The sequence below is a fragment of the Macaca mulatta genome, chromosome 5, assembly GCF_049350105.2.
Source record: "Macaca mulatta isolate MMU2019108-1 chromosome 5, T2T-MMU8v2.0, whole genome shotgun sequence".
Taxonomy (NCBI): Eukaryota; Metazoa; Chordata; class Mammalia; order Primates; family Cercopithecidae; genus Macaca; species Macaca mulatta.
This window is the reverse complement of record NC_133410.1, coordinates 2,469,369-2,493,822: the sequence shown is the minus strand read 5'-3', so window position 1 is coordinate 2,493,822 and position 24,454 is coordinate 2,469,369. Positions and strand designations below refer to the sequence as shown.

Genomic DNA, 24,454 nt, shown 5'->3' with positions numbered 1-24,454 from the left:
GACACCTGGACTGAGATCTGGCTCCTTGTCATTCAGCGATGTGGCCTTGGCCATGAGTTACCTTCAGAAGCGTCAGTCTCCTTGTCTGGGTGGAAGGTGCAGTGTGATGGACTGTGCTTCTGTGCCCTGTGCAGAGCTTGGAGCCCCAGCCCTCCTGGGCCTCAAGGTGGCTGGGCCTGCCCCAGTGGGTGGTGTAGTGCGTGTAAACTCTGAGCCTGGTGGCCAGCCCTCGTAACTGCCCGGAAACACTCCAGGGTCAGACGGGCTGAGCTCACACGTGCGCACTGCGTCTCTCACTCTGCACGTGCCTCCAACCTGCGCCTCCCGCCTGCAGCCCCAGCTCACATTAGGGACCAGGGGCTTGAATGAATTAACAGTTTAATCAGCTTTGCAAAATTAGCCCTCAGTCCGTCCATCCTTGTAATTTTGAATTGAGAGCTGCTTTGTTCATGCGTATTTTCTCCTGCTCTTTTTGAGGCTGTCCGTTCAGTAGTCATCTGACCTCCTGAACGAAATTCTTCCTTTACGGGTTTATTTCTAACTCCTTTTAACAGTGAACACTCTCACTGCTATGGATTTGTCTTTGAGAAAATATTTACGTGGTGTGGTTTTTTTTTTTTTTTTTTTTTTTTTTTTTTTTTTTTTTTTTTTTGAGACGGAGTCTCACGCTGTCGCCCAGGCTGGAGTGCAGTGGCGCGATCTCGGCTCACTGCAAGCTCCGCCTCCTGGGTTCCCGCCATTCTCCTGCCTCAGCCTCCTGAGTAGCTGGGACTACAGGCGCCCGCCACCGCGCCCGGCTAATTTTTTGTATTTTTAGTAGAGACGGGGTTTCACTGTGGTCTCGATCTCCTGACCTTGTGATCCGCCCGCCTCGGCCTCCCAAAGTGCTGGGATTACAGGCTTGAGCCACCGCGCCCGGCCTACGTGGTGTGGTTTTAAAAGAGATTCCTATTAGGTTCTAATATATTCTTTTACAATTTTTATTTCAAAAATTTTAACAAGGTGAGTACTTCCTATTTATATCAATTGATTCCCTTTATTGTGGACATTGTATTTGAGGACATTTAAAAACTTAATTTAAAATGAAATTGTAAAATGTCGTTGAACAAAGCTGGTGGATTCAAATCAAAGGGAGACGATTTGTGAGTGCTGGAATGTTAACCCCCTCCCCCACTATACCATTTCTCTCTCCTGCCCACAGGCTGACTTGAGGGTGAGCCCTGTCATGCCGGACAGATTTAGCACTAGGTGATAAGTAGGTTGAGGTTGTAATTGTTTGCTTTATACTCTGCATACTTAGAAATGGAAATTTAGTACCCCACATTTTCTTCTGGATTCTGTTGATCAGGACAGACTGAATTTTGTAAGCTGTGTTAATTCATTTCCTGGGACCCCTGCCTGGAGGTCTCTACTCACAGTGAGGCGTCTGGGTGGGATGATGGACACAGTGAATAAAGATCTCTCCTGCTCCCGCCCCAGGCACCGCCGGGACCATGCGGGAACCTTGGCCTCTTCCTCTGAAATACCGGTCCTGAAGGGCCAGGACGCTAGCTCAGGGGCTAACTCAGCTTTTCAAATAGCAGAGAGTTTCTGTGTGTGGGTGTGTGTGTGTGTGTGAGATTAGAGCTCTCTTTTTGCAGATGGTCAACACGTTTGTAGGTCTGGTTTTAAGGTCTTTAATTTACTGAAATCGAGGTACAGCAGCAGGGCGTTTGCTTGTGGGCACCGATGCCAAGTCAGCAGTGTGACTGGTGCCCGTCATGGCGTGGCATGAGGTGGGGTGTGGCGAGTGTTGTTCCTTGTGGTTGTGGAGACACTCAGCGCTTCCCTTTTCTCGGGGGTGGTGACTTTGGACACGCTGTTCGGGATGCCCGTTTCCCACGTGCAGGCAGTTATACTGTCAGAGCCCATGGTCCCTAGACATCACGGAGGCATCCTCAAATCACAGAGAACCACACATGGCCTCGCAGGTTGTTGTAGATGCCGTGCGCTTTCTCGGGTGGGTGAAGGCTCCGAGGCTCAGGTCCAGGGCCCAAGGGGGCTGTCCTTCCGGGTGGATGGGGGTCCCCAGGGTCTTTCAGGGAAGCTGGAGCCCACCCCAAGAGCAGCTTCCTCAGAGTTGTACAGGCCCACAGTTTGGGGTTTTACCTTGGAGGAGGGTTACCTGGCGGGGTTTGCTAAGTGGATGTCAGGGCTCCCAGGCCCTCCTGCATGGCAGTGCAGCATGGAGGGGTCTGGCTGAGGGCTGGCTCCCCAGCCCCCTCCTGGGCCTTCCACACAGGTCAGGCGGCCACAACAAAGGACTCCAGACTCAGTGGCTAGAACAGTAGGAATTTATTTTCTCTCAGTCCTGGAGGCCAAAAGTCCAAGACTGCTGCGTGGCAGGGCTGGGGCCCTCAGGCTGGGTCTCTCCTTGGCTTGCAGATGCCGCCTTTTGCCAGTGTCTCCGCAAGGTCGGTCCTCCACCAAATATGCCTGTGTCCATATTTCCTCCTCTTATAAGGACTTCAGGTCTATTGGATCAGGGCCGCCCTGGCGACCTCATTTGACCCTAATGACCTCTTTAAAGATCTTATCTCTAGGCTGGGCACGGTGGCTTGCGCCTGTAATCCCAGGACTTTAGGAGGCTGAGGCAGACGAATTGCTTGAGCCCAGGAGTTCCAGACCAGCCCGGGCAACATGGCAAAACGCCATCTCTACAAAAAATACAAAAATTGGCTGGTGTAGTAGTGGTACACACCTGTCTTCCTAGCTACTCAGGAGGCTGAAGTGGGAGGATCACTTGAACCCAGGAGGTGGAGGCTGCAGTGAGCTGTGATCACACCACTGCACTCTAGCCTGGGGGATAGAGCAAGACCCTGTCTCAAAAAAAAGAAAAAAAAGGGACTTACTGTTTCCAAACACAGTCACATTCTGACATTCTGAGTCCTGGGGGTTAGGACTTCAATGTTTGAATTTGGGGGGTGTGGTCACAGGTTAGCTCATGATAAGGTCACACAGCAAATCTGCCTCATCCAACCCCTCCATGCCCACCCCACCAGTGAGCAGGCCTGGCAGTGCAGTCTGTGTGCTCAGTAACACCTCAGCTCCGTGGAAGACCATTCAGAGGCTTCACCTGCCCCAAGAGGAAGGCAGGGAGCCCTGAGGCACACAGGCTGCCTGCTGCAGGTGAGAATCGGCTTCCCTGCAGGGCACCAAGCATCCCCGCTAACTGGAGCCAGGGCCAGGAGGGGTCAAGTGTCAGGCCCGTCCCTGAAGGGTTCCCTACCTCCCATGCCTTTTATTTTGGTGATGAGCACCCCTTTCTAGCATTTACCCTGCCAAGTAGACAGACACGTCACCCCTGTGGGAGCTCATCTTGACACTTGCTGCACTAGTCTCACATGTACAGGTGCATGCACATCTACACATGCATGCACATCCACACACACATCCACACACGCACACATTCACACAGGCACACATTCACACATGCATGCACATCCACACATGCACACGTCCACACGCACACATTCACACATGCATACACATCCACACGCATGCACATCCACACACACACATGTTCACACATGCACACATCCACACATGCACACGTTCACACATGCATGCACATCCACATGCATGCACATCTACACATGCACATCCACACGCATGCACATCTACACATGCATGCACATCCACACGCACACATTCACACACGCACACATTCACACATTCACACACGTACACATTCACACATGCATGCACATCCACACACACATGCACATCCACACATGCACACATTCACACACGCACACATTCACACACACACATTCACACACGCACACATTCACACATGCATGCACATCCACACGCATGCACATCCACGCACGCACACATTCACGCACGCACACATTCACACATGCACACATCCATGCATGCACACATTCACACATGCACACATCCATGCATGCACACATCCACACAACACATTCACACATGCACACATCCACATGCACACATCCACGCACGCACACATTCACACATGCATGCACATCCACACACATGCACATCCACACACGCACATCCACACACACATGCACGTCCACACACACATGCACATCCATGCCTACACATATATTCACACGCACACAGATATATGGACGCACATGCGTGTACACACTTATGCACATGCACAATGCACAGATTCACACGCACACAGCCATGGACAGGTGCATGCGTGTACACATACACACTTGCACACACGGTTCTTGGTGGCGGTTCTTGGCCTCTCCAGAGCACAGGAGAGGAAGGGTGTGAGTGAGCTGAGGGGACATGCATGCACCCCATTCTTTGCTCAGAGGCTCAGTCCCCTCTTTGGTCTGGGGCTTTGTGTGATGACGGGGGCTTTCTGTGCAGCACCACGCTGCCATCAGCCTTTCATGCACCTGCGCTGTGGCTGAGCTGTCTCCTCTGCTTACCGAGCAGTGAGGGGCCCGTGTTGACCTGGCATTGCTGGGAACTCCTTGAGTGTTGTGAGGTTTTTGGTGCCAGGGCAGAGAATGATTCTGGGTTCCTTTCTGGGGGTTTGTGCGTGGCCCCTCGTCGTGTCCTCTTTCTCAGAGCCGAGATTTAGCTTCCAGGAGGTGTTGTCATCCAGTGCCCTAAATTCAGTACCTGGCCTGTTTGCTGGGCCAGATGGTGTCTCATCAGTGAGCTGTGGTCGGGGCTGCGGGACGCACGCGGAGAGGGACTGTGAGGGCTCTGGTCCAGCTCGGTCACAGCCAGGTGTCTGCTGTGGGGCCGTCTGCACCAGGCTCCTGCTTCCCCCACCTCCCATACCTACTGCTTTGAAGGGGAGCTGGCAGGTGTGGGGCCAGAAGGGAGCCAGTGGCTCTGCTGACCTGGACTAATGCCTGAGCTGGGTGTCAGGCCCCGCGGGTCTCATGCCGGCCTTGGGCAGGCTGCAAGCTCAGCCCTACCCCGAAAAGGGGCCATGCTCCCTCCTGGTTCGGGCAGTGGCAGGACGGCTCCTCTGCCCTCTGGTAGGAAGGTGCTGTTCTTGGCCCTTCCCCTCTTCCTTGGGAGCGAGGAGGGGCATTGGCAGGCCCCAGGTCCAGGTGAGGAAGCTGGTGGCCACCCCAGAAGCTGGCTCAGAATTCTAGGGGAGGGGAAGCTGGCGGCCACCCCATAAGCCAGTCAGAATTATGGGGACTGCGCTGGGCGCGGTGGCTTACACCTGTAATCCCAGCACTTTAGGAGGCCGAGGCGGACGGATCATTTGAGGTCAGGAATTTGGGACCAGCCCGGGCAACATAGTGAAACCCTGTCTCTACTAAAAATACAACAGTTAGCTGGATGTGGTGGTGCACACCTGTAATCCCAGCTACTCGGGAGGTGGGATGATTGCTTGAACCTGGGAGGTGGAGGTTACAGTGAGCTGAGATCACACCAGCCTGGGCAGCAGAATGAGACTCCGTCTCAGAAAAAAAAGAAAAAAGGATTATGGGGGCTGCGTCTGAAGCAAAGGTCAAGGGCCCAGTTGCTCATCTGTAAGTTGACAACCACAAGGCTTCGAAGGTGCAGCACTCCTGGGGCTCGGACCATGGGGAAGGGCCGGGAGGGGCCTTTTGGGCCTCACTTTCCCCACCTCCCTCCTTTCCTTGCAGGCAGTAGAGCAGGAACGAGGTTAAGAGTGTCTCCTGCCTCCCAACCCCACGGTTCTTCCCGTTTCATCACAGAGGGGTTGCTGGGTGACTGCGACCTTGTGGCTCTCCGCGGTTGGCTGGGCGCGTGGAGGGGATGTGTTTACCTCCAGAAAGGCATGAGGCACAGCTGTGGTGCTGAGAGGGTGGGAGCAGATGGCAGCCAGTGCCCACCGTCCATCTCTGTGCCTCTGGCATCTGTGAGCATGTCAACGGCCGGGCGGGGTGGGGCCTGGGTCTGTCTTGCTCTGGGCTGTGTCCCAGGTCCAGATCCGCTCCTAGTAGAGTGGACGTTCAGGCAGCATCTGCCGGGGAGTGAGTGGCTGCAGAGGCTCTGTCAGGCCTCCTGTGAACAGTCCCAGGGAAGGCTTCCCATTGGCTGCCCAGGTCACAGGTGCATGCAGCCATTGCTGGAGCCCACGCAGGGGACAGTGGATGGCCTCGTGTGGGTCCGCTCAGCCTCACTGGGGTTTGCTCTCCCCACCCCAGGGGTCTGGGCCAGCGTCTTGAGCTGATCCAGAGAGAGGGGACTGGAGGACCAGGAAAGAGTCAGGACAAAGTGACCCTGGCCAAGGCCACACAGAGGGGAGGGGCAGCAGGCCAGAGCACATGGAGGAAATGCCCCGACGGAGATGGGAGTCTGTGGGGAACACTGCCGGCACATTTGGACTGTGTGTGATTTGGTATATTCCCCTCTCCTCTGTCTTTCTCTCTGTGATTACGAAGAGTCCCTTTTATAAAAATAGGTTCAGGCCAGGCACAGTGACTAATTTCTGTAATCTCAGCAACTTTGGGAGGCCAAGGTGGGAGGATGGCTTGAGGCCAGGAGTTTAAGACCAGGCTGGGCAACACAGGGAGACCCCATCTCTAGAAAAAAATTAAAATTAGCTGAATATAGTGATGTGTGCCTATAGTTTCAGCTACTTGGGAGGCTGAGGCAGGAGGATTTCTTGAGCCCAGGAGGCGGAGGTTGCAGTGAGCCATGCTCATGCCAGTGTACTCCAGCCTGGGCAACAGCTAGATCCTGTCTCAAAAAAATATATAGGCTGGGCATAGTGGCTCACGCCTGTAATCCCAGCACTTTGGGAGGCCGAGGTGGGTGGATCACAAGGTCAGGAGTTTGAGACCAGCCTGGCCAACTTAGTGAAACCCCATCTCTACAGAAAATACAAAAATCAGCTGGGCATGGTGATGGGCACCGGTAATCCCAGCTACTTGGGAGGCTGAAACAGGAGAATCACTTGAACCCAGGAGGCAGAGGTTACAGTGAGCTGAGATCTCGCCATTGCACTCCAGCCTGGGTGACAGAGTGAGACTCTGTCTTCAAAATAATAATAATAATAATAATAATAATACACACACAAAAGGACTTCATCACTTTTCTAATGGGCTTCTCGGAATCCTGGAAACTCTGATCCAGGGGAACAAGCCGTTTGCATCCTGGGGCAGTGGGAACCTCACGTGGCAAGGGAGGGTGGCCGTGCTGTGTGTGTAGAGCACCGAGGAGGCCGGCCAGGGTTGGGGTGGGTGGTGGTTGCAGTTGAAAACCAGCTTCTGAGCCCCCACGTGTTTGGTGAGAGGGGAGACTCTGAGCATAGGGTTTCCTGCCACAGTGCACTGACTTGTGGAAACTGGACTGAGACGCTATGAAGTTTCTAGAGAACGAGGGGATGGCAAATTGTTTATGAATCATGGGAAATGGTTTATGATGCACTGTCAATCATTCTTCACTTAAGTGGAGTAAATTTTATTGTATTATTCTGGGCCGCTTCATATTTTGGTTTTGTGAATAAAAAAATACTTCCTGGCCAGGCACAGTGGCTCATGCTTGTAATCCCAACACTTTGGGAGGCTGAGGTGGGTGGATCACCTGACGTCAGGAGTTCAAGACCAGCCTGGCCAACGTGGTGAAACCCTGTCTCTACTAAAAATACAAAAATTAGCCGGGCGCGGTAGCGGGTGCCTATAATCCCAGTTACTGGGGAGGCTGAGGCAAGAGAATCGCTTGAACCCAGGAGGTGGAGGTTGCAGTGAGCTGGGATCGTGCCATCACACGCCAGCCTGGGCAGCAAGAGTGAAACTCTATCTCAAAAAAAAAAAAAAAAAAAAAAAAGTCCTAAGAGCTGCTTTCGTCGCCTGGAGCGCCTGGGACCCCACTCTTCCCGGAGCCCCTTTTTTGTGGGCTCTCTACCAGAGGGAGCGTGAGGACCTCGTGTCTGAGGTGCAGCGAAGGGTCTGGATTCCCCCACAGTCCTGGGCTGAAATGCAGGGGGCCTGGGGACCCTCGAATCAGGGGTTGAGCCGGCAGCCTGAGCCTCGGCTTTAGCTGTTTCCCTCCAGATCCTGGTGTGGAAAGCTGAGGAAAGCGCCGGCTACGGCTCAGGGTGGAAGGCCCCAGGCGGAGCCCACACATGGCCTGGGGACAGGGGACAAGGCAGAGGCATCCCCTCCAGTTCCCCACCCACTCACGCCCCGGCCCCTCTCTCCTGCAGAGGTCGGATCCGCAGCTGCTTGCCCGGTTCTACTATGCCGACGAGGAGCTGAACCAGGTGGCCGCGGAGCTGGACAGCCTGGATGGGCGGAAGGACCCCCAGCGGTGCACGCTGCTGGTCAGCCAGTTCCGCTCCTGCCAGGTGAGCCACGGGGCAGCAGAAGCTGGCTGGCCCGGCTGGGCATTGGACAGAGTGGCCTGTCCTCAGTAGACCAAGGCTTTGTCACCTGCTAGCCCCCTGTGGTGGCGTTCTCAGGGTCAGGTGCTAGAGAAGCCAGGCCTAGGAAGAGGGACCATCCCGGGCAGGATGTGTGGGGTGGGTATAGCCGGGCTGGAAGTGAGAAACCGCATGGGACACTTGGGGGAGCAGAGGCTGGGAGCGTGGGGGCAGGGGGTGCAGCGTGAGCAGGCTTCTGAGCCAAGGAACAGCCAGTGTGGGAGGGGTGGGCCTGCCCAGGTGCTCGTGCAGAGCTTGGGTACCATGTGGCGGTCACACTCTGCCGCTGACTCATGGCGCTGCCGGCATCTGCTGCATAATTGAGAGATGGCCCTGGAAGCTGCTGCTAAAAATATCCCGGCCGAGGTTTTCTTCCCAGTGCACCAAGCATTCAGAGGCATCTCCAGCACAATAGCAAACGGCATGGTGCAAAGTTTTATCCAGTGATGATGAGGGGTTTTCACAAAGTTCCGGAATGTTCTTGGTGTACTCTCCCCATGGGGTCTTGCTGAATCCTTGCGGCCGTGGGAGGTGGGGGCTGACACATGCTCCTCCAACAGGGGGGGTCCATCCCTGTGTCACCGTGATCCTGAGGGTCCCACCCTGTGGGGGTCCTGCACAGTGGCTGAGCTGGCTGCACCCCAGCCCTGGCTCTGGCCTGGCCCTGCTGCAGTGGGAACTCAGCAGCGTTAGGGCCCTGTGTGTGGCCAGGACAGCTTTTCTGGCCGGATCAGGCTCTGGGCTCTTTTTTGGGCTGTTCAGTGGCAGCCTCCACCTTCTGTGTGTTCAGATGTTCCAACAGATGTCCTGGGCCCCTCCGGGGATGGCCTCTGTGGTGGGGAGAGTCCCTACCCCCAGGAGCTCAGGTTAGAAAGAGCTCCTGCCCAGAGGACAGGTGCTGGGGGCCCTGGAGCCTGGAGGAGGAGAGTGCCGCGGAGGAGAGGTGCTGACCTGCCCTGCGGCCCCACGGCTGAGGAAGGGAGCTCGGAGGCTGTTCCTCGTGGCAACCTTTGGGGAGCTCTGTTCCCTTTACATGCTCTGACCTGTGTGCTTTTTTGTTGACTGACAGAGTTGATGATAAAGCCTGGTTTTAAGTGAGTTTGAGAGGTGGGGGAGGGACAGGAGGGCTGCCAAGCTAGGTGGCCCCTTCTCCGGCTTCCCGCTGCCACAGGCTTTAACTGGGATGTGTCACAGTGAGAATTGCCCTGCAAGAAGGATCTGGAGGGGAGTGCTCCAGTACAGTCAGGGGCTTAAACACTCACGCTCTTCTCCTTGCTGCTGTGGTCTTTGAAGGAACTAAGAGGGTGTGGACACCATCCAGGCCCCTTAGCATCATCTGATTCGGGCTCACTTCCATTCACTCAGCTCCAGGGCCCTGCCTCTGGCTCACCTCGCATCCCACTGGGTCTTTTGTGGCCCTTCTCTCTTCCACACCTCCCCCTCTTCCTCCCTCCTCCTATCTCCCCTTCCTCCCCCAGCCGCCTCCATGTGGGTCCCACGCCCAGTCCTTGGCCTCTTCCTGTCCGACCCCCAACATGGCAGCCTCAGCCTGCTCCATGTCGGTGCTGAGCACCCCCAGGGGAGCCTCTCGGCCTCTCGTCCGCCCAGATTGGGGTATGCTCCCCGGGTGTTCCCCCCAGCTCCCTGGGGGCATCTCACAGGGCCCACCTTACCCCCAGCACAGCTGACCACTGAACAACATGGTTTGAACTACACAGGTTCACTTATATATGCATTGTTTCAACCTAACTGAGATCGAAAATACAGTATTCTCAGGACACAAAACCCACATACACGGAGGGCTGTGCAGGTTCTGCTGGTCCAAGTGTGGGACTTGAGTATGTGCAGATATGATATATGCTGGGGGTCCTGGCACCTGCCCACTGCGTGTACTGAGGGATGGTTGCATTTCATGTCTTTTCATGACGTTATAAGTGGTATTGCTTATTACAGGTCAATTTTAAAAAATAAGCCAGCATCATAAATGAAGTGTTTCCCTGAGTTCTGTGAGCCACTCTGCAAATTAATCCAACCCCAGAAGGGGGTCGTGGGAGCCCCAATTTATAGCCAGCTGGACAGAAGCAGAGACCACGCCTGGACTTGGCATCAGCATCTGAAGGGGCGCCGTCTTGTGGGACTGAGCCCTCACCCTGTGGGATCTCACTCTGTCGCCCAGGCTGGAGTGCAGTGATACGATCTCGGCTCACTGCAACCTCCACCTCCCAGGCTCAACTGATTCTCCTGCCTTAGCCTCCTGAGTAGCTGGGATTACAGGCATGCACCACCATGCCCTGCTAATTTTTGTATTTTAAGTAGAGACGGGGTTCCACCATGTTGGCCGGGCTGGACTTGAACTTCTGAACTCAAGTGATCCAACTGCCCTGGCCTCCCAGAGTCCTGGGATTACAGGCGTGAGTCACCATGCCTGGCCCTAAATGTCAATTTTTGATTGTTTGGTGCTACTATATGGAAATATAAGTGACTTTTGTATATAGATGTTTTATCCTAAAACCTTTCTGTGGGAATCTAAATAATGGGTTTTTCCTACTTTCTACTCTACTCTCACACAGTCACCCAACACTCCATGACCAGATGAGTAGGGTTTTCCCCACACACCAAGTCATTCCCCAGCAGGTCCTGCAGGGGACAGCAGTGGGGGTCCTCTGTTCAACCCCATCTTGACACTGTCCACCCGGAGTGACCTCAGACCCCACAGGGTGAGGGCTCAGTCCCACAAGACGGCCCCCCATTCAGATGGCAATCCCAAGTCCAGGTGTGGTCTGTGCTTCTGTCCAGCTGGCTATAAATCGGGACTCCCATGACCCCCTTCCGGGTTGGATCAATTTGTAGAGTGGCTCACAGAACCCAGGGCAACACTCCATTCATGGTTCTGGCTTAGGAATAAAGGACGTAGTAACAGGTACAATGAGCGGCCAGATGAAGAGGTGCACCAGCCAAGGCCGGGAAGGGTCCCAAGGGCAGGAGCTCTGTCCCGTGGAGTTGGGGTGTGCACTTCTCCTGGCAGGCGGATGTGTTCGCCAGTGCGAAGGAAGCTCTCTGAACCAGTCCTTTTGGGTGTTTGCGGAAGCTTCTTTATAGAGCCATGATTGATTATATCGTTGACTATTGGTGAGAACACTTCCCAATTCTTCAGTGCCTCTCCCCTCCCCGGAGGTTGGGGGTGGGGGCTGAAAGTCGCAACTCTCTAACATGCCTTGATCTTCCCAGGGACCAGCCCCCCATCCTGAAGCTGTCTAGGGCCCCCCAGTCACCAGTGAACTCATATCACTCTAGAGAGTCCCAGGCTTTTTGGAGCTGTATGTCAGGAAATGGGAAGAAGACCAAACATATATTTTACAATATCATACTTTCTAAATTCACTTAGTATTTCTGGCAGCTTTTTGTAGGTTCTGTTACATTTTTTGCCAATAAAGATAATCTTCACTTCTTCCTTTTCTATCTGGATGCCATGAGTGTGTGTGTGTGTGTGCGTCACCCTATTGAACTAGCTAGAATTCCAGTACAAAGTTGAATAGAAGTGGTGAGAGCAGACATCTTTTGTTAATGATGGAAAACCGAATGCTTTCTCCCCAGAGATCAGTGTGATGTTAGCTGTAGGATTTTCGTAGCTACCCTTTGTCAGGCCAAGGCAGTTGCCACCTACTCATCGCTTGCTAAGAGTTCTTATTAGGAATGGATGTTAGATTTTTTTTCAGATGCTTTTTTTGTGTCAATGGAGATTTATCATGTTATTTTTAATATGGTAAATTACATTGATGGTCTTTTTTTACTCAATAAATATTGACTTTTTTATTAGTATCCACTCCATCACCCAACAAAAGCAGCATGTAGATGCCACGAGGGCAGGGCTATGTGTACACACAACATTCACCAGTACATCCCAGTGCCTAGTACATAGTAGGCACTCAGTTATATCATTGAAACAGGGAACACTTGGGTGATTCACTTAAATTTTAATTTATTTTCTTTTTGAATAATGTGACTTATTCTTTTTTGCATATGATAGCTATGATATCACAAAAACAATTGTAAACTGTGTCAAGCTGCCAAAAGTTTGAATCTCATGCTAGTATATACATTTAGGCTTCTCACCATAGCTATTTTAGAGTTGTGATTATCTAGCACTGAAAGAAACTTTGGGCTCATCTGGTCCGATTCTCTTACTTCGTGAATTAGAACATTAAATCCACTCAGATTGGGTGATGCATCCGTCATCACATGCAATAAACAGAAAACAAGGGGTCATTTGCTGGATGCCACAGCACCCAAACGTCAGGGTAGCTGGAACTCTTGGTGTCTTCTTGTCTTGCAAAATGATGGAAGACACATCATTTTAGTTCCCTGGTAGAAAGAAGATCATAGAACCAGCCGGGTATCACAAATATGCCACAAAGATAAAAGACAGAATTTGGCCCTAAATAAAAACAGATTTTTAAAAATACAGAAGCGATCAGACATGTTGCTAAGAAAATGCAGATGTTAGACCATATCCTTGACCATATCCACGGTTCACAGTCCTTATGAGAGCTTAAAAAATATAGATGCCAGGACCCAGTCCCAGAGATTCTGCCTTACTTCGTCCAGGAAGAGCATAAGCATACATCGATTGATTTTTGAATGTTAAAAAAAAATTGGCTGGGCACGGTGGCTCACGCCTGTAATCCCAGCACTTTGGGAGGCCGAGGCAGGTGGATCACGACGTCAGGAGATCAAGACCATCCTGGCTAACATGGTGAAACCCCGTCTCTACTAAAAATACAAAAATTAGCTGGGCGTGGTGGCGGGCGCCTGTAGTCCCAGCTACTCGGGAGGCTGAGGCAGGAGAATGGCCTGAACCCAGGAGGTGGAGCTTGTAGTGAGCCGAGATCGTGCCACTGCACTCCAGCCTGGGCGACACAGTGAGACTCCATCTCACAAAAAAAAAAAAAAAAAAAGGAAGAAAAAAGGTACTCCTACATTCCTGGGATAAATCCCACTTGTTCATGGTACATTATCCTTTTTTGCATTATTGAATTCAGTTCCCTAAAATTGTGTTAGGATTTTTTGGATCAGTGTTCATGAGGAGTATGGGCCCATAGTCTTTGTCTGATTTTGGTATCAAGACAATGTCATAGATGAGTTGAGAAGGATTCTGTCCTCTTCAGTTTTTTGGAAGAGTTTGTGTAGTATTAGTTGTTCTTAAATGTTTGGTAGAATTCACTATTAATCTATCTGGACCTGGTAGAATTCACTATTAATCTATCTGGACCTGGTAATTCACTATTAATCTATCTGAAACTGGAGTTTTCTTTGTAGGAAGATTTTTAACTACAAATTTAATTTCTTGAATAGATATAGGGTTTTCACATTATTTCAGAAATTTCTTCTAGAGAGAGATTTGGTAGTTTATGCCTTTTAAGAAATTTCATCTATTGGCATTAAGTTGTTCATAATATTTCCTTATAATCCTGTTAATGTAAGTAGGATCCACAGAGATGTCACCTCTCTCATTCCTGTTATTACGCTGTGTCTTCTGTTGTCATTCTGAACTTCTGTTGTCATTCTGAACTTCTGTTGTCATTCTGAACATTCTGTGTTGATAGAGTTCTATCAATTTTACTGATATTCTCAAAGGAACTATTTTTAACTTCATTGATTTTCTCTATTGCTTTAATCTTTTCTCTTTTTAAATTTCTGCTCTGATTGTTGCTATACCTTTCTTCTGTTTGCTTTGGGTTTCATTTACTCTTCTCTCTCTAGTTTCTTTTTTTATTTTTATATGGTAGACTTCAAAACCATATAAAATATATACGGTTTATAGTTTTTTATAGTTTCTTAATATGGCAACTGAGGTTAGAGAATGAATGCCTTTCTTCTTTTCTAATTTAGGCATTTAGTGGTTTAAATTTCTCCCTAATTGCTGCTTTAGTAGTATTCCATAAATTTTGATATGTTGTATTTTTACTTTCATTTCATTCACAATACTTTGTGATTTCCTCTTTGATTTCATGTTTGATTCATGAGTTATTTAAAAGTGTGTTATTTAGTTTTCAAATATTTATGGAATTTTCTAGAGATCTTTCTGTTAATGATTTCTAATTAAATTCCACTGTGGTCAGAGGATATACTTTGTGTGATTTGGATTATTTTTACATGTATTGAGGCTTGTTTTATGGCCCAGAATTTGGTCTTTCTTGGTATATGTTCCATATACAATTGGGAATCATGTGCCTCTGGCTGTTGTTGGGTGGAAAGTTCTGTAAATGTCAGCCACGTCAGGTTGTTTTAACAGCATTGCTAAGATTTACTGTCCTTGCTGATTTTCTGTTTACTTTCTATGTCTTATCAGTTGAGAAAGGTACTGAAGTTTCTGACTATAATTGTGGATTTGTTTATGTCATCTTACTTCATGCCCTTTGAAGGTCTATTATGAGGTTCATAAATGTTAATGATTGTTATGTGCTGCTAATAAATTGACCCCTTTATTATTAGGAAATGACTTTTTTTTGGTCCTTGGTAGTACTCTTTGCTCTGAAACCTACTTCAATATTCATGTAGCCACTCCAGCTTTCTTTTGATTGGTGTGAACATGATATAACTTTTAAAAAGTCCTTTGACTTTTAACTTATTTGTGTCTTTGTGTGTGAAGTGGGGATCTTGTAGGCAGCATATAGTTGGGTCTCTTTTTATTATGCAATCTGAAAATCTCTGTCTTTTATTTGGGGATTTTAGATCGTTTTTGTTTAAATATCTTTGATATAGTTAGATTTGAGTATCATTTTGCTGTTTGTTTTCTGTTTGTCCTATCTTTTATTTATTCCCCTTTCCTCTTTTTTTCCTTCTTTTTTTATTAATTGGCTTCAGTGACTTCATCTCTTAATTTTTATGTATTCTATTTATTTTTTATGATTCTACTTTGTCTCCTTTGTTGGCTCATTAACCAGAACCCTTTGTTTTGTTATTTTAGTGGTTGTTTTAGGGTTTATAATAATTGTCTTTAATTACAGATACCTTCAAATGACATTATACAACTTCACATAGAGTATAAAGACCTTCCAATAAGTCACTTCCATTTCTCCTACTGGACCTTGTGCTGTTGTTGCCATACATTTTACTTTTGTATGTTATAGACTCACACTATGTTGTTAGGGTATTTTTTTCATTTAAATGGTCAATTTTTAAAATTAAAATTTAGAAAATTAAATAGTAAAAAAGGATCTTGTATATTTACTGTGTAGTCACCATTTCCAGTGCTGTCTTTTCCCTTGTATAGATCTCTATTTCCGTCTGGTGTCATTTTCTTTTTGCTTGAAAGAATTTCTTTAGCATTTCTTATAGTGCAAGTCTACTGGTCATGAATTCTTTCAGCCTTTGTTTGAATGAAAAATTATTCTACCTTTGATTTTGAAAGATATTTTTGCTGGGTATAGAATTCTAGGTTGATATTTTTTTTCCCCTCAATACTTTAAAGATGTTTCGGCCGGGCGCGGTGGCTCAAGCCTGTAATCCCAGCACTTTGGGAGGCCGAGACGGGCGGATCACGAGGTCAGGAGATCGAGACCATCCTGGCTAACACGGTGAAACTCCGTCTCTACTAAAAAATACAAAAAACTAGCCGGGTGAAGTGGCGGGCGCCTGTGGTCCCAGCTACTTGGGAGGCTGAGGCAGGAGAATGGCGTGAACCCGGGAGGCGGAGCTTGCAGTGAGCTGAGATCCGGCCACCGCACTCCAGCCTGGGCGACAGAGCCAGACTCAGTCTCAAAAAAAAAAAAAAAAAAAAAAAAAAAAAGATGTTTCATTCTCTTCTCACTTGTATTATTTTGGATGAAAAATCTAATGCCATTTTGTCTTTGTTCCTTGTGTGTAACATATCTTTTTTCTCTTGCTACTTTAAAGATTTTCTCTTTTTATTGGTTTTGATCAGTTTGATTATGCTGTAATTTAGTATAGTTTTTAAAAATGTGTCTTCTGCTTGGGGTTCATTTACTTGGTTCTGTGAGTTTATATTTATTAAATTTGGAAAAATTTTGACCATTATTCCTTCAAATATTTTTTTCTATCTCATTCCTCCTCATTTTGAGACTTGAATTACATTCATATGTGACCTTTGAAGTTGTCCAACAGTTCACTGATGATCTATTATTATTTCTGAATCATTGGGATAGTTTCAGTTGCTGTCTTCAAGTTTACTGTTCTTTTCTTCTGAATTATCAAATCTGAGGTTAATCTCATGCAGTATATCTTTTCATCTCAGACGCTGTAATTTTCATCTCTAAATCAGGTCGGGACTTTTAGTTTCTTCATTGTCTCTAGTTAACTTTTTGAACACATGGGAATCAGTTATAACAACCGTCTTAATGTCCCTGATCATCTTTGTCAAGTCTGGGTTGATTTTGATTGATTGCTTTTCCTTTTAGTCATGGGTCGTATTTTCTTCATTCTTTTCAAGCTTGGTAATTTTTTTTTTGCTCATGTTGCCCAGGCTGGAGTGCAACAGCACCATCTCAGCTCACCGCAATCTCCGTCTCCCGGGTTCAAGCGATTCTCCTGCCTCAGGGCCTGTTTTCCTGCTCCAGGGGCCTGTTTTCAGCCAACATTGAGATGATCCATGTGCCGAATGCTGCATTCTGCTGCGGTTGCTGCGTCCAACTTTTGATGGACGGTGACATGCTCTTCCATGCCTGGGATTACAGGCACGCACCGCCACGCCTGGCTAATTGTGTATTTTTAGTAGAGATGGGCTTTCTCCATGTTGGTCAGGCTGGTCTCGAGCTCCCGACCTCAGGTGATCCACCCACCTCGGCCTCCCAAAGTGCTGGGATTACAGGCGTGAGCCACGGCACCTGGCCAGACTTGGTAATTTTTTAATTGGGTACCTGACATAGTGAATTTCACCTTGCTGGGGGCTATTTTTATATGACTGTAAATATTTTTGGTTGTTCTGTGATGCAGTTTAGTTACTTAGAAACAGTTTATTCCTTTGGGTCTTATTTTTTAAGGTGTTAGGCAGGACCAGAGCTGTGTTTAGTCTAGAGTTAACTGCTGTTCATATGGAGGCAAGACACTTTTGGGTATTCTACTCGATACTTTGTGAACTGTGAGCGCTCCTGCTACTCCAGCCTTCTGGAGAGCTCCTGCCACTGCTCCCTGGAATCCTTCAGGTGCTTCTTTCCCGGCCTTAGGTCATCTCCCCACGGGCATGTGTTGATCAGTTCTCGGCTGAACCCCTGAGACCCTCCCCAGATCTCCAGAGTTCTCTCTCTTCTCTGCCTCCTGCTCTCTGAACCCTAACTGCCTTGGTTCCATCCGAGTTCCCTGTCCCTGTTCCATGACTTGAGACTTTCCTCAAGGCAGTGAGCTGAGGTAGTCGGGGGGCTCACCTTATTTATTTCCTGTCTCTTGGGGATCAGTGTCCTTTGTGGCCTGATGTCCAGTGTCATGGGAATCACCGTCGTTGGGAGTGGGGTATATTGGGTTCCTCTGACTCCATCTTGGCTGGAGTTAGAAGTCCTGGCAAGTGTTTGTTCAGCATACTGTGTGTGAGGCACTGTTCTAGGCACTGGAGACTCATCAGTGAGTAACAGAAGGCCCTTCCCTCAGGCAGGTATGTTCCGGTAGACCAGGAAGGGCGGGCAATGAATCCAAGCACAGCCACTAAAGTCTCCTCAGCCTTAGATAAGCCGTGCCACCGGGCTGAGCCTCAGATCCTGGACTCTTCATCTCAGCCGGTGGTTACTGTGCACTGCCTGTTGCTGTGATTGCCGTTGTTTGCTCATTGGTTTGTTGAATCATGAGCAAGGGACCTTCCTACCCAGAAAACCTTTTAAAAAGAAGTGACAGTAGAACCACTTGTTGGTTGAATTTTGTTTTTATTTTTTGTATGATAAAGGCTTAACATTTTTCTTACACTGCAGAATTTCCTTCAGAGTTCAGTGTTTTCATTTCTTGCCTGAGAAGGGTCATGCTTCCCCACTCGTAGTGAGTTTTCATATCCCTTCCTAAGAAAAATGAAAGTCAAGCCTCGGAGGACAGAAAGGAGGGATGGCCACGGGTGAGAGTGTCAGTTCGTGTGCTCTTTCTGGAAAGCCACTTGGCAGTATCTCGTCAGAGCCTGGAAATGCAGTTTGCACTTTTGACGTTGTAATTCCATTTCTAGCAAGCAGTGGGTCCTGAGGAAGTAATCCACAACCGGAGCGTCGTGCACCACAGTAGTGAGGGCAGCGCTGCATGGAGGTGGAGGATTAGGCACCGTCAGTGTCCAGCAGAAGACAAAGGAGTCCGTTAACAGGACGGTCTATGTGCTGGAATAGCATGTCACCATCCATCAAAAGTTGGATGCAGCAACCACAGCAGAATGCAGTGTTCGGTACATGGATCATCTCAATGTTGGCTGAAAACTGGCCCTTGGAGGATGAGAATGAGAAGGAACTGTGTCCCACCTGCAGTCATGTTTCCCCAAGGACATTTTCCCCACTTCTCTCCTTTCCCACTGATTCCAGTTTTCCTAGGATGAATGTGTATTGATTTCATATTTAACAAATTAAAGACAAAAGTTAAGCTTCCAGTGTTTTTGTAATCTACAGAAGGAATCGTCAATGTTTAAAGAATAGGACAAGTTTACAGAAAAGGATGGAATGCAATTTAAGACGTAAAAACACGGGCTTCTTTCCCTCATATACACAAAGTGTTCAAAACAGTCTGTTATACTTTATATTTTGAACATAAGGAAATAAAGTAAAATAATTTTAAAGAGTCTTTAAAATAGAAGCTGCTTCCAGGGATGCTGGCTTACTCTGGTAATCCCAGCCACTCGGGAGGCTGAGGCTGGAGGATGGCTGGAGCCCTGGAGTTTGAGGCTGTCATAAGCTATGATTGCACCACTTCACTCCAGCCTGGGTGACAAAGCCAGACCCTGTCTCTAAAAATAAACAAAAAGTCAGAAGTTGCTGTGTATCGAGGCTTACAGAAGGGGATCTGGCTGATCAGAGAGGCGAAGTGACCTGTCCCTGGTTGAACAGCCATGAGGGGTGGAGTCAGGGTCTCCACTTTGTGAAAGCCACGCCCCCTCCAGTGCAGACTGACTTACGTGTTGCTGTAATTGATCTGCTGGTTCCGGAGGAGGTGGGAGGGGACGCCACCTGGATGGAAGAGCAGGGCCCAGCTGTGCCTGGCCTTGATGTAATTGCACTCTTCCGACCCTAAGACGTGGTCTGTGTCCCTGACTCTACAGAGGAGTGCACTGAGCTTCAGGGAAGACGAGGGCTTTGCAGGTCCCCAGCCGGCTGAGAGTTCGTCTGAGCCCATGGCTCCTATGGTTGCCGCTCTTGTTACCCCGGCTGGAGTACAGCGGCACGATCTCGGCTCACTGCAACCTCCGCCTCCCTGGTTCAAGTGATCCTCCTGCCTCAGCCTCCCGAATAGCTGGGATTACAGGTGTGCGCTACCACGCCCGGCTAATTTTTGTATTTTTAGTAGAGACGGGGTTTCGCCATGTTGGCCAGGCTGGTCTCGAACTCCTGACATCAGGTAAACCACCTGCCTCGGCCACCCAAAGTGCTGGCATTATAGGCATGAGCTACTGTGCCTAGCCTCCTCTGTCACTTTAATAATAATCCTAAAAAATAGTAACATGCACCGTGCGTGTTTTCTAGCAGTACATGGCAGCCGCCAGCTGGACACAGCGATTGGCGCACTTTCTCCTGTCTTCTGTTTCAGGACAATGTGTTGAACATCATTAACCAGATCATGGATGAGTGCATCCCCCAGGACCGTGCCCCCAGAGATTTCTGCGTCAAGTTCCCCGAGGAGATCCGGCACGACAACCTGGCCGGCCAGCTGTGGTTCGGTGCCGAGGTAGCGGGTGGCCACCTGGGTTCGGAGGTCCTGATGTGGGGTGGCGTCTAGCCGTGTCCCTGCGAACCTTGTGCATGGGTGCCTGCAGGTGCCGGGCCGCAGTGTCTCCTCCAAGAGCTCCGTCCACTCTGGGTTACATGGTGTGGTCTGAGCCTGGTAGGCAGTGCACCCTTGGAGGATCTGGGAAAGCCATGAACTAGTGCCCCCCAAACTGTATATACAAATGAAATTTCCCATGTGATGTTTTTGCGGTTCTCAGGCCCCCAGACAGCCAGGACCTAAAAGTGGTTTTTAATGGCAGTAATGCCCGCATCAGGAACAAGTGTTCCCCTCCCGCCCTGCGGCACAGGCAGCAGCGGGGGCTGGGGAGCTGTGCTGCAGCCCCATGCAGGCCACATCTGGCCTGTCATCTTCATCTTCATCTCCCAATGAGGAAACTGAGGCACCGAGAGGAAGGCGCCCTTCGAGGTGGCAGGAACAGTCTCCCCCAGGCCCCCACCATGCAGACCTCCCAGCCTCCTCCCCTCCCCGTGCTCCGGAGCCTGACCTCGGCCCCAACATCACCGCCCTCTCTATTGTCCCGTCCCCATCCTCCCCGCCTCCCCTCTCTAGGAATCCCTGGGGTGTGGAGTCTTCATCCCACGCCGCCCTGTCCCTGTGTCCACCCTGCCCACCCCACCTCTGAGCCACTTGGTTGGGGTGTCCTCTGCCGAGGCTTGGGTTAGTTACAGGGGCCCGCGGGCAGGTTCTGTCTCCTCCCCAGCCTCAGTTTCCACCTCTGTGGAGTGGGTCCTGGGGCAGTCATGGGATGGAGCGGGTTCTGTGCCTGGCTGGCCTGGCAGGGGCATGCATGCCCAGGGGCGGGCACAGCTCCTTGTGTGGTCCTGGTGCCCCAAGCTCAGAGCCCACCCGTAGCATGGGCCTGGGAAATCAGTAGCTGTCTCATTCTGTCACCTGGGAAATGGCTGCTTGTCCTGCGTCACTTGATCATCTCTGAGGGGACACCAGGTGGATTGGTTCTATCCTAACCCTGGTGAGGCCCTGGACGAGCCTCCCTGTGACACCAGGTCCACCAGGGCCTGGACTCAGCCCCCGTGCCAGAGAGCAGCTTGGTGAGACTCTCAGTTGCTGAGCGCACACTGGGGAGCTGCCTGGCAGTGCCCAGGGCAGACGTGGGTGGATCTGTGGGTGCGGAGGAGCCTTCCTTACCTGCCCAGGAGCCCGCGGACTCTCACACTGATGAGTCTCCGTTCCGGGGAAGGTTGCGTTTCTCTGGCTGTGAGCAAGTTGACCGTAGTGTCTGTGGCTCCCTAGACAGGCTGGGGGCCTCGGGGCCCGGATCAGCCTGGCTGCTTCATCCCTGGGAGCGCAGACCTGAATGTGGAGTCTGGAAGCTCCAAGCTCCCTGACCTTCATCCCTGCGGCCTGGAAGGGGAGGGGAAAAGAGTCACATGACCAGGGTTCCTCCTGCATTGAGCCCCCAGACCCAAGAGCCTCAGTCTACCCTCCCCTCCCCTCCCTTCCTCTCCCCTCCTCTGCCGTGCCCTGCCCTGCCCTCCCCTCCACTCCCCTCCCCTCCCCTGCCCTGCCCTCCCCTCCCCTGCCCTGCCCTCCCCTCCCCTCCCCTGCCCTTCTCTCCCTGCTCCTGGGGCCCTGCGAGGACCCCGTGGATCACGTTGGGGGACATTGGTTATCGCCCTCACGATTGCTCTGAATGTAAGAAAAACCTCCTGCGGGGACCGGGAACACGAGCCGGCCTGTGCTCCAGGGTGAGAAGAGGGTCCCCGAGGTGTGCAGTCAGGTTCCCCGGGACGGCAACCCCTGAGAGCCTGGCCCCCACCCCGGGCCCCTCCCTGAGCGCGTCCCCTCCCACAGTGCCTGGCCGCCGGCTCCATCATCATGAACCGGGAGCTGGAGAGCATGGCCATGCGCCCGCTGGCCAAGGAGCTGACGCGCAGCCTGGAGGACGTGCGGGGCGCCCTCCGCGACCAGGCGCTGCGGGACCTGAACACCTACACGGAGAAGATGAGGGAGGCGCTGAGGCACTTCGATGTCCTGTTCGCCGAGTTCGAGCTCAGGTACTGCGGCTGTGGGTCCACAGCCCTGGCTGTATGAGCTTGGGGACTGTTGTGCCACCTTCCCGGGCTCACCCTGATACTTCAAGCTGGAAAATTCTGCAGAGGGAGGAGGCAGGCGGGTTCAGGGACGCCTGTGGGTGGGGTTAAGCCCTGGAGAGCACAGCGTGGAGGTGATCGAGGGCATCTTTCCAGGGAGTGGGGTGAGCATAGAGGACGCAGGTGGGGATCTGGCCGCCGTGGGCCTCCAGGGGAAGGGCTTTGGAGAGGCCCAAGGGGGCAGGAATGAATGATGCCTCTGGAATGAATGAGACCTCACAGGAGGTGAGAAGAAAACGGAGGCAGCTAGGCCAGTGCGGTGGCTCACGCCTGTAATCCTGGCACTTTGGAAGGCCGAGGCAGGCGGATCATCTGAGGTCAGGAGTTCAAGACCAGCCTGGCCAGCAACGTGAAACCCCGTCTCTACTACAAATACAAAAATTAGCTGGGCATGGTGGCACACACTTGTAATCCCAGCTACTTGGGAGGCCGAGGCAGGAGAATCGCTTGAACCCGGGAGGCGAGGGTTGCGGTGAGCCGAAATAGTGCCATTGCACTCCAGCTTTGGCAACAAGAGCGCGCACACACACACACACACACACACACACACACACACACACACACACACAAAAGAGGCCGGGCGAGGTGGCTCATGCCTGTAATCCCAGCACTTTGGGAGGCCGAGGTGGGTGGATCACAAGGTCAGAAGATCCAGATCATCCTGGCGAACATGGTGAAACCCCGTCTCTACTAAAAAATATACAAAAAATTAGCCAGGCATGGTGGTGGGCGCCTGTAGTCCCAGCTACTCAGGAGGCTGAGGCAGGAGAATCGCTTGAACCTGGGAGGCAGAGGGTGCAGTGGGTTCAACTGAGATCCAGTCACTGCATTCCAGCCTGGGCAACAGAGTGAGACTCCATCTCAAAACATCAACAACAAACAAAAAACGGAGGCAGATGGTGTCTGTGGAGGTTCCAATTAATAAAAACTTTTCATCTTGTAATCTACTGGCCCCTAGAAGGAGATCAACCGATGCATTAAGGGCAGTCCTCTCCAGGAAGCGAGAGCACGGACAATCGAGTTTTATTTTCTTATCTTCCCCAGATTTTCTAAATCAGTTTTCATAAGAAAAAATTAGAGTTAGTGATTGATTGATTGATTTTCTGAGATGGAGTCTCACTCTGTTGCCCAGGCTGGAGTGCAGTGGCGTGATCTCAGCTCACCGCAACCTCCACCTCCTGAGTTCAAGCCATTCTCCTGCCTCGGCCTCCCAAGTAGCTGGGATTACAGGTGGCCGCCACCACGCCTGGCTAATTTTTTTGTGTTTTTAGTAGAGACAGGGTTTTACCCTGTTGGCCAGGCTGGTCTTGAACGACTGATCTCAAGTGATCTGCTGGCCTCGGCCTCCCAAAGTGCTGGGATTACAGGCATGAGATACCGCCCCTGGCCTAGAGTTAGTGATTTAGAAGAAAAGAAAGTGCTGTCATCTGGGGAAGGGTTGAACAAGCCATCACCTCTCACAGCCACTCGCAGGCCTCTTGCAAGCCGCTGTGCCCAGCCTGGGCTGGCTTCCGTGGCTGTTGAGGTCCACCTGGGGCTGTGGGTTTTTCACCCACCCATGCATTCATTCATTCGTTTCTCTCTCGCCCATTAAGGCCGGTGCCAAGGTGGGGGATGGTCCTGCACATGGGCAGCACTGGGTCCAGGGTGGTCAGGCTCCAGGGTTAGCCCTGGGAGCACAACCATCCCCCATGGACAGAGCTGGGGTTTCAAGGGAAGGCCTGTAGTAGGCCTGGCTGGCAGGAACTGTGTACTATGAAACTGCCGAAATGGGGTGGTGGTGTAGGGTGTGTGTGTGTGTGTGTGTGTGTGTGTGTGTGTGTATTTTAAGAGACAATTTCTTGCTTTGTCACCCAGCCTGGAGTGCAGTGGCACCATCACCGTTCACTGCAGCCTCCAACTCCTGGGCGCAAGTGATCCTCCCACCTCAGCCTCCCAAGTAGCAGAGACTAGGTGCATGCCACCACCACACCCGACTTTTTCATTTTTTGTTGAGATGAGGTCTTGCTGTGTTGCCTCGAACTCCTGGGCTCCA

At 50.8% G+C, this 24,454-nt stretch overlaps 1 protein-coding gene across 19 annotated transcripts in view; it reads left to right on the top strand.

Annotated features, from left to right (window-relative positions):
- ZFYVE28 (zinc finger FYVE-type containing 28) overlaps nt 1-24,454 on the top strand; it is a 150,079-nt gene that overhangs the window by 56,654 nt on the left and 68,971 nt on the right. For 13 of the 19 annotated variants that reach the window (XR_013417661.1, XR_013417660.1, XR_013417662.1 and 10 more), the window contains 3 exons: nt 8,177-8,317; nt 20,108-20,245; nt 22,121-22,323. Coding sequence is in view for 12 of the 19 variants with exons in the window: in XM_078002904.1 (XP_077859030.1) it covers nt 8,177-8,317; nt 20,108-20,245; nt 22,121-22,323 (482 nt within the window). In the remaining 7 variants the exon portion in view is untranslated. Of the gene's footprint in view, nt 1-4,712; nt 5,100-8,137; nt 8,318-20,107; nt 20,246-22,120; nt 22,324-24,454 lie in introns of those variants that run through there. The other 6 variants (XR_013417666.1, XM_078002906.1, XM_078002911.1 and 3 more) reach the window with 3 other exon arrangements.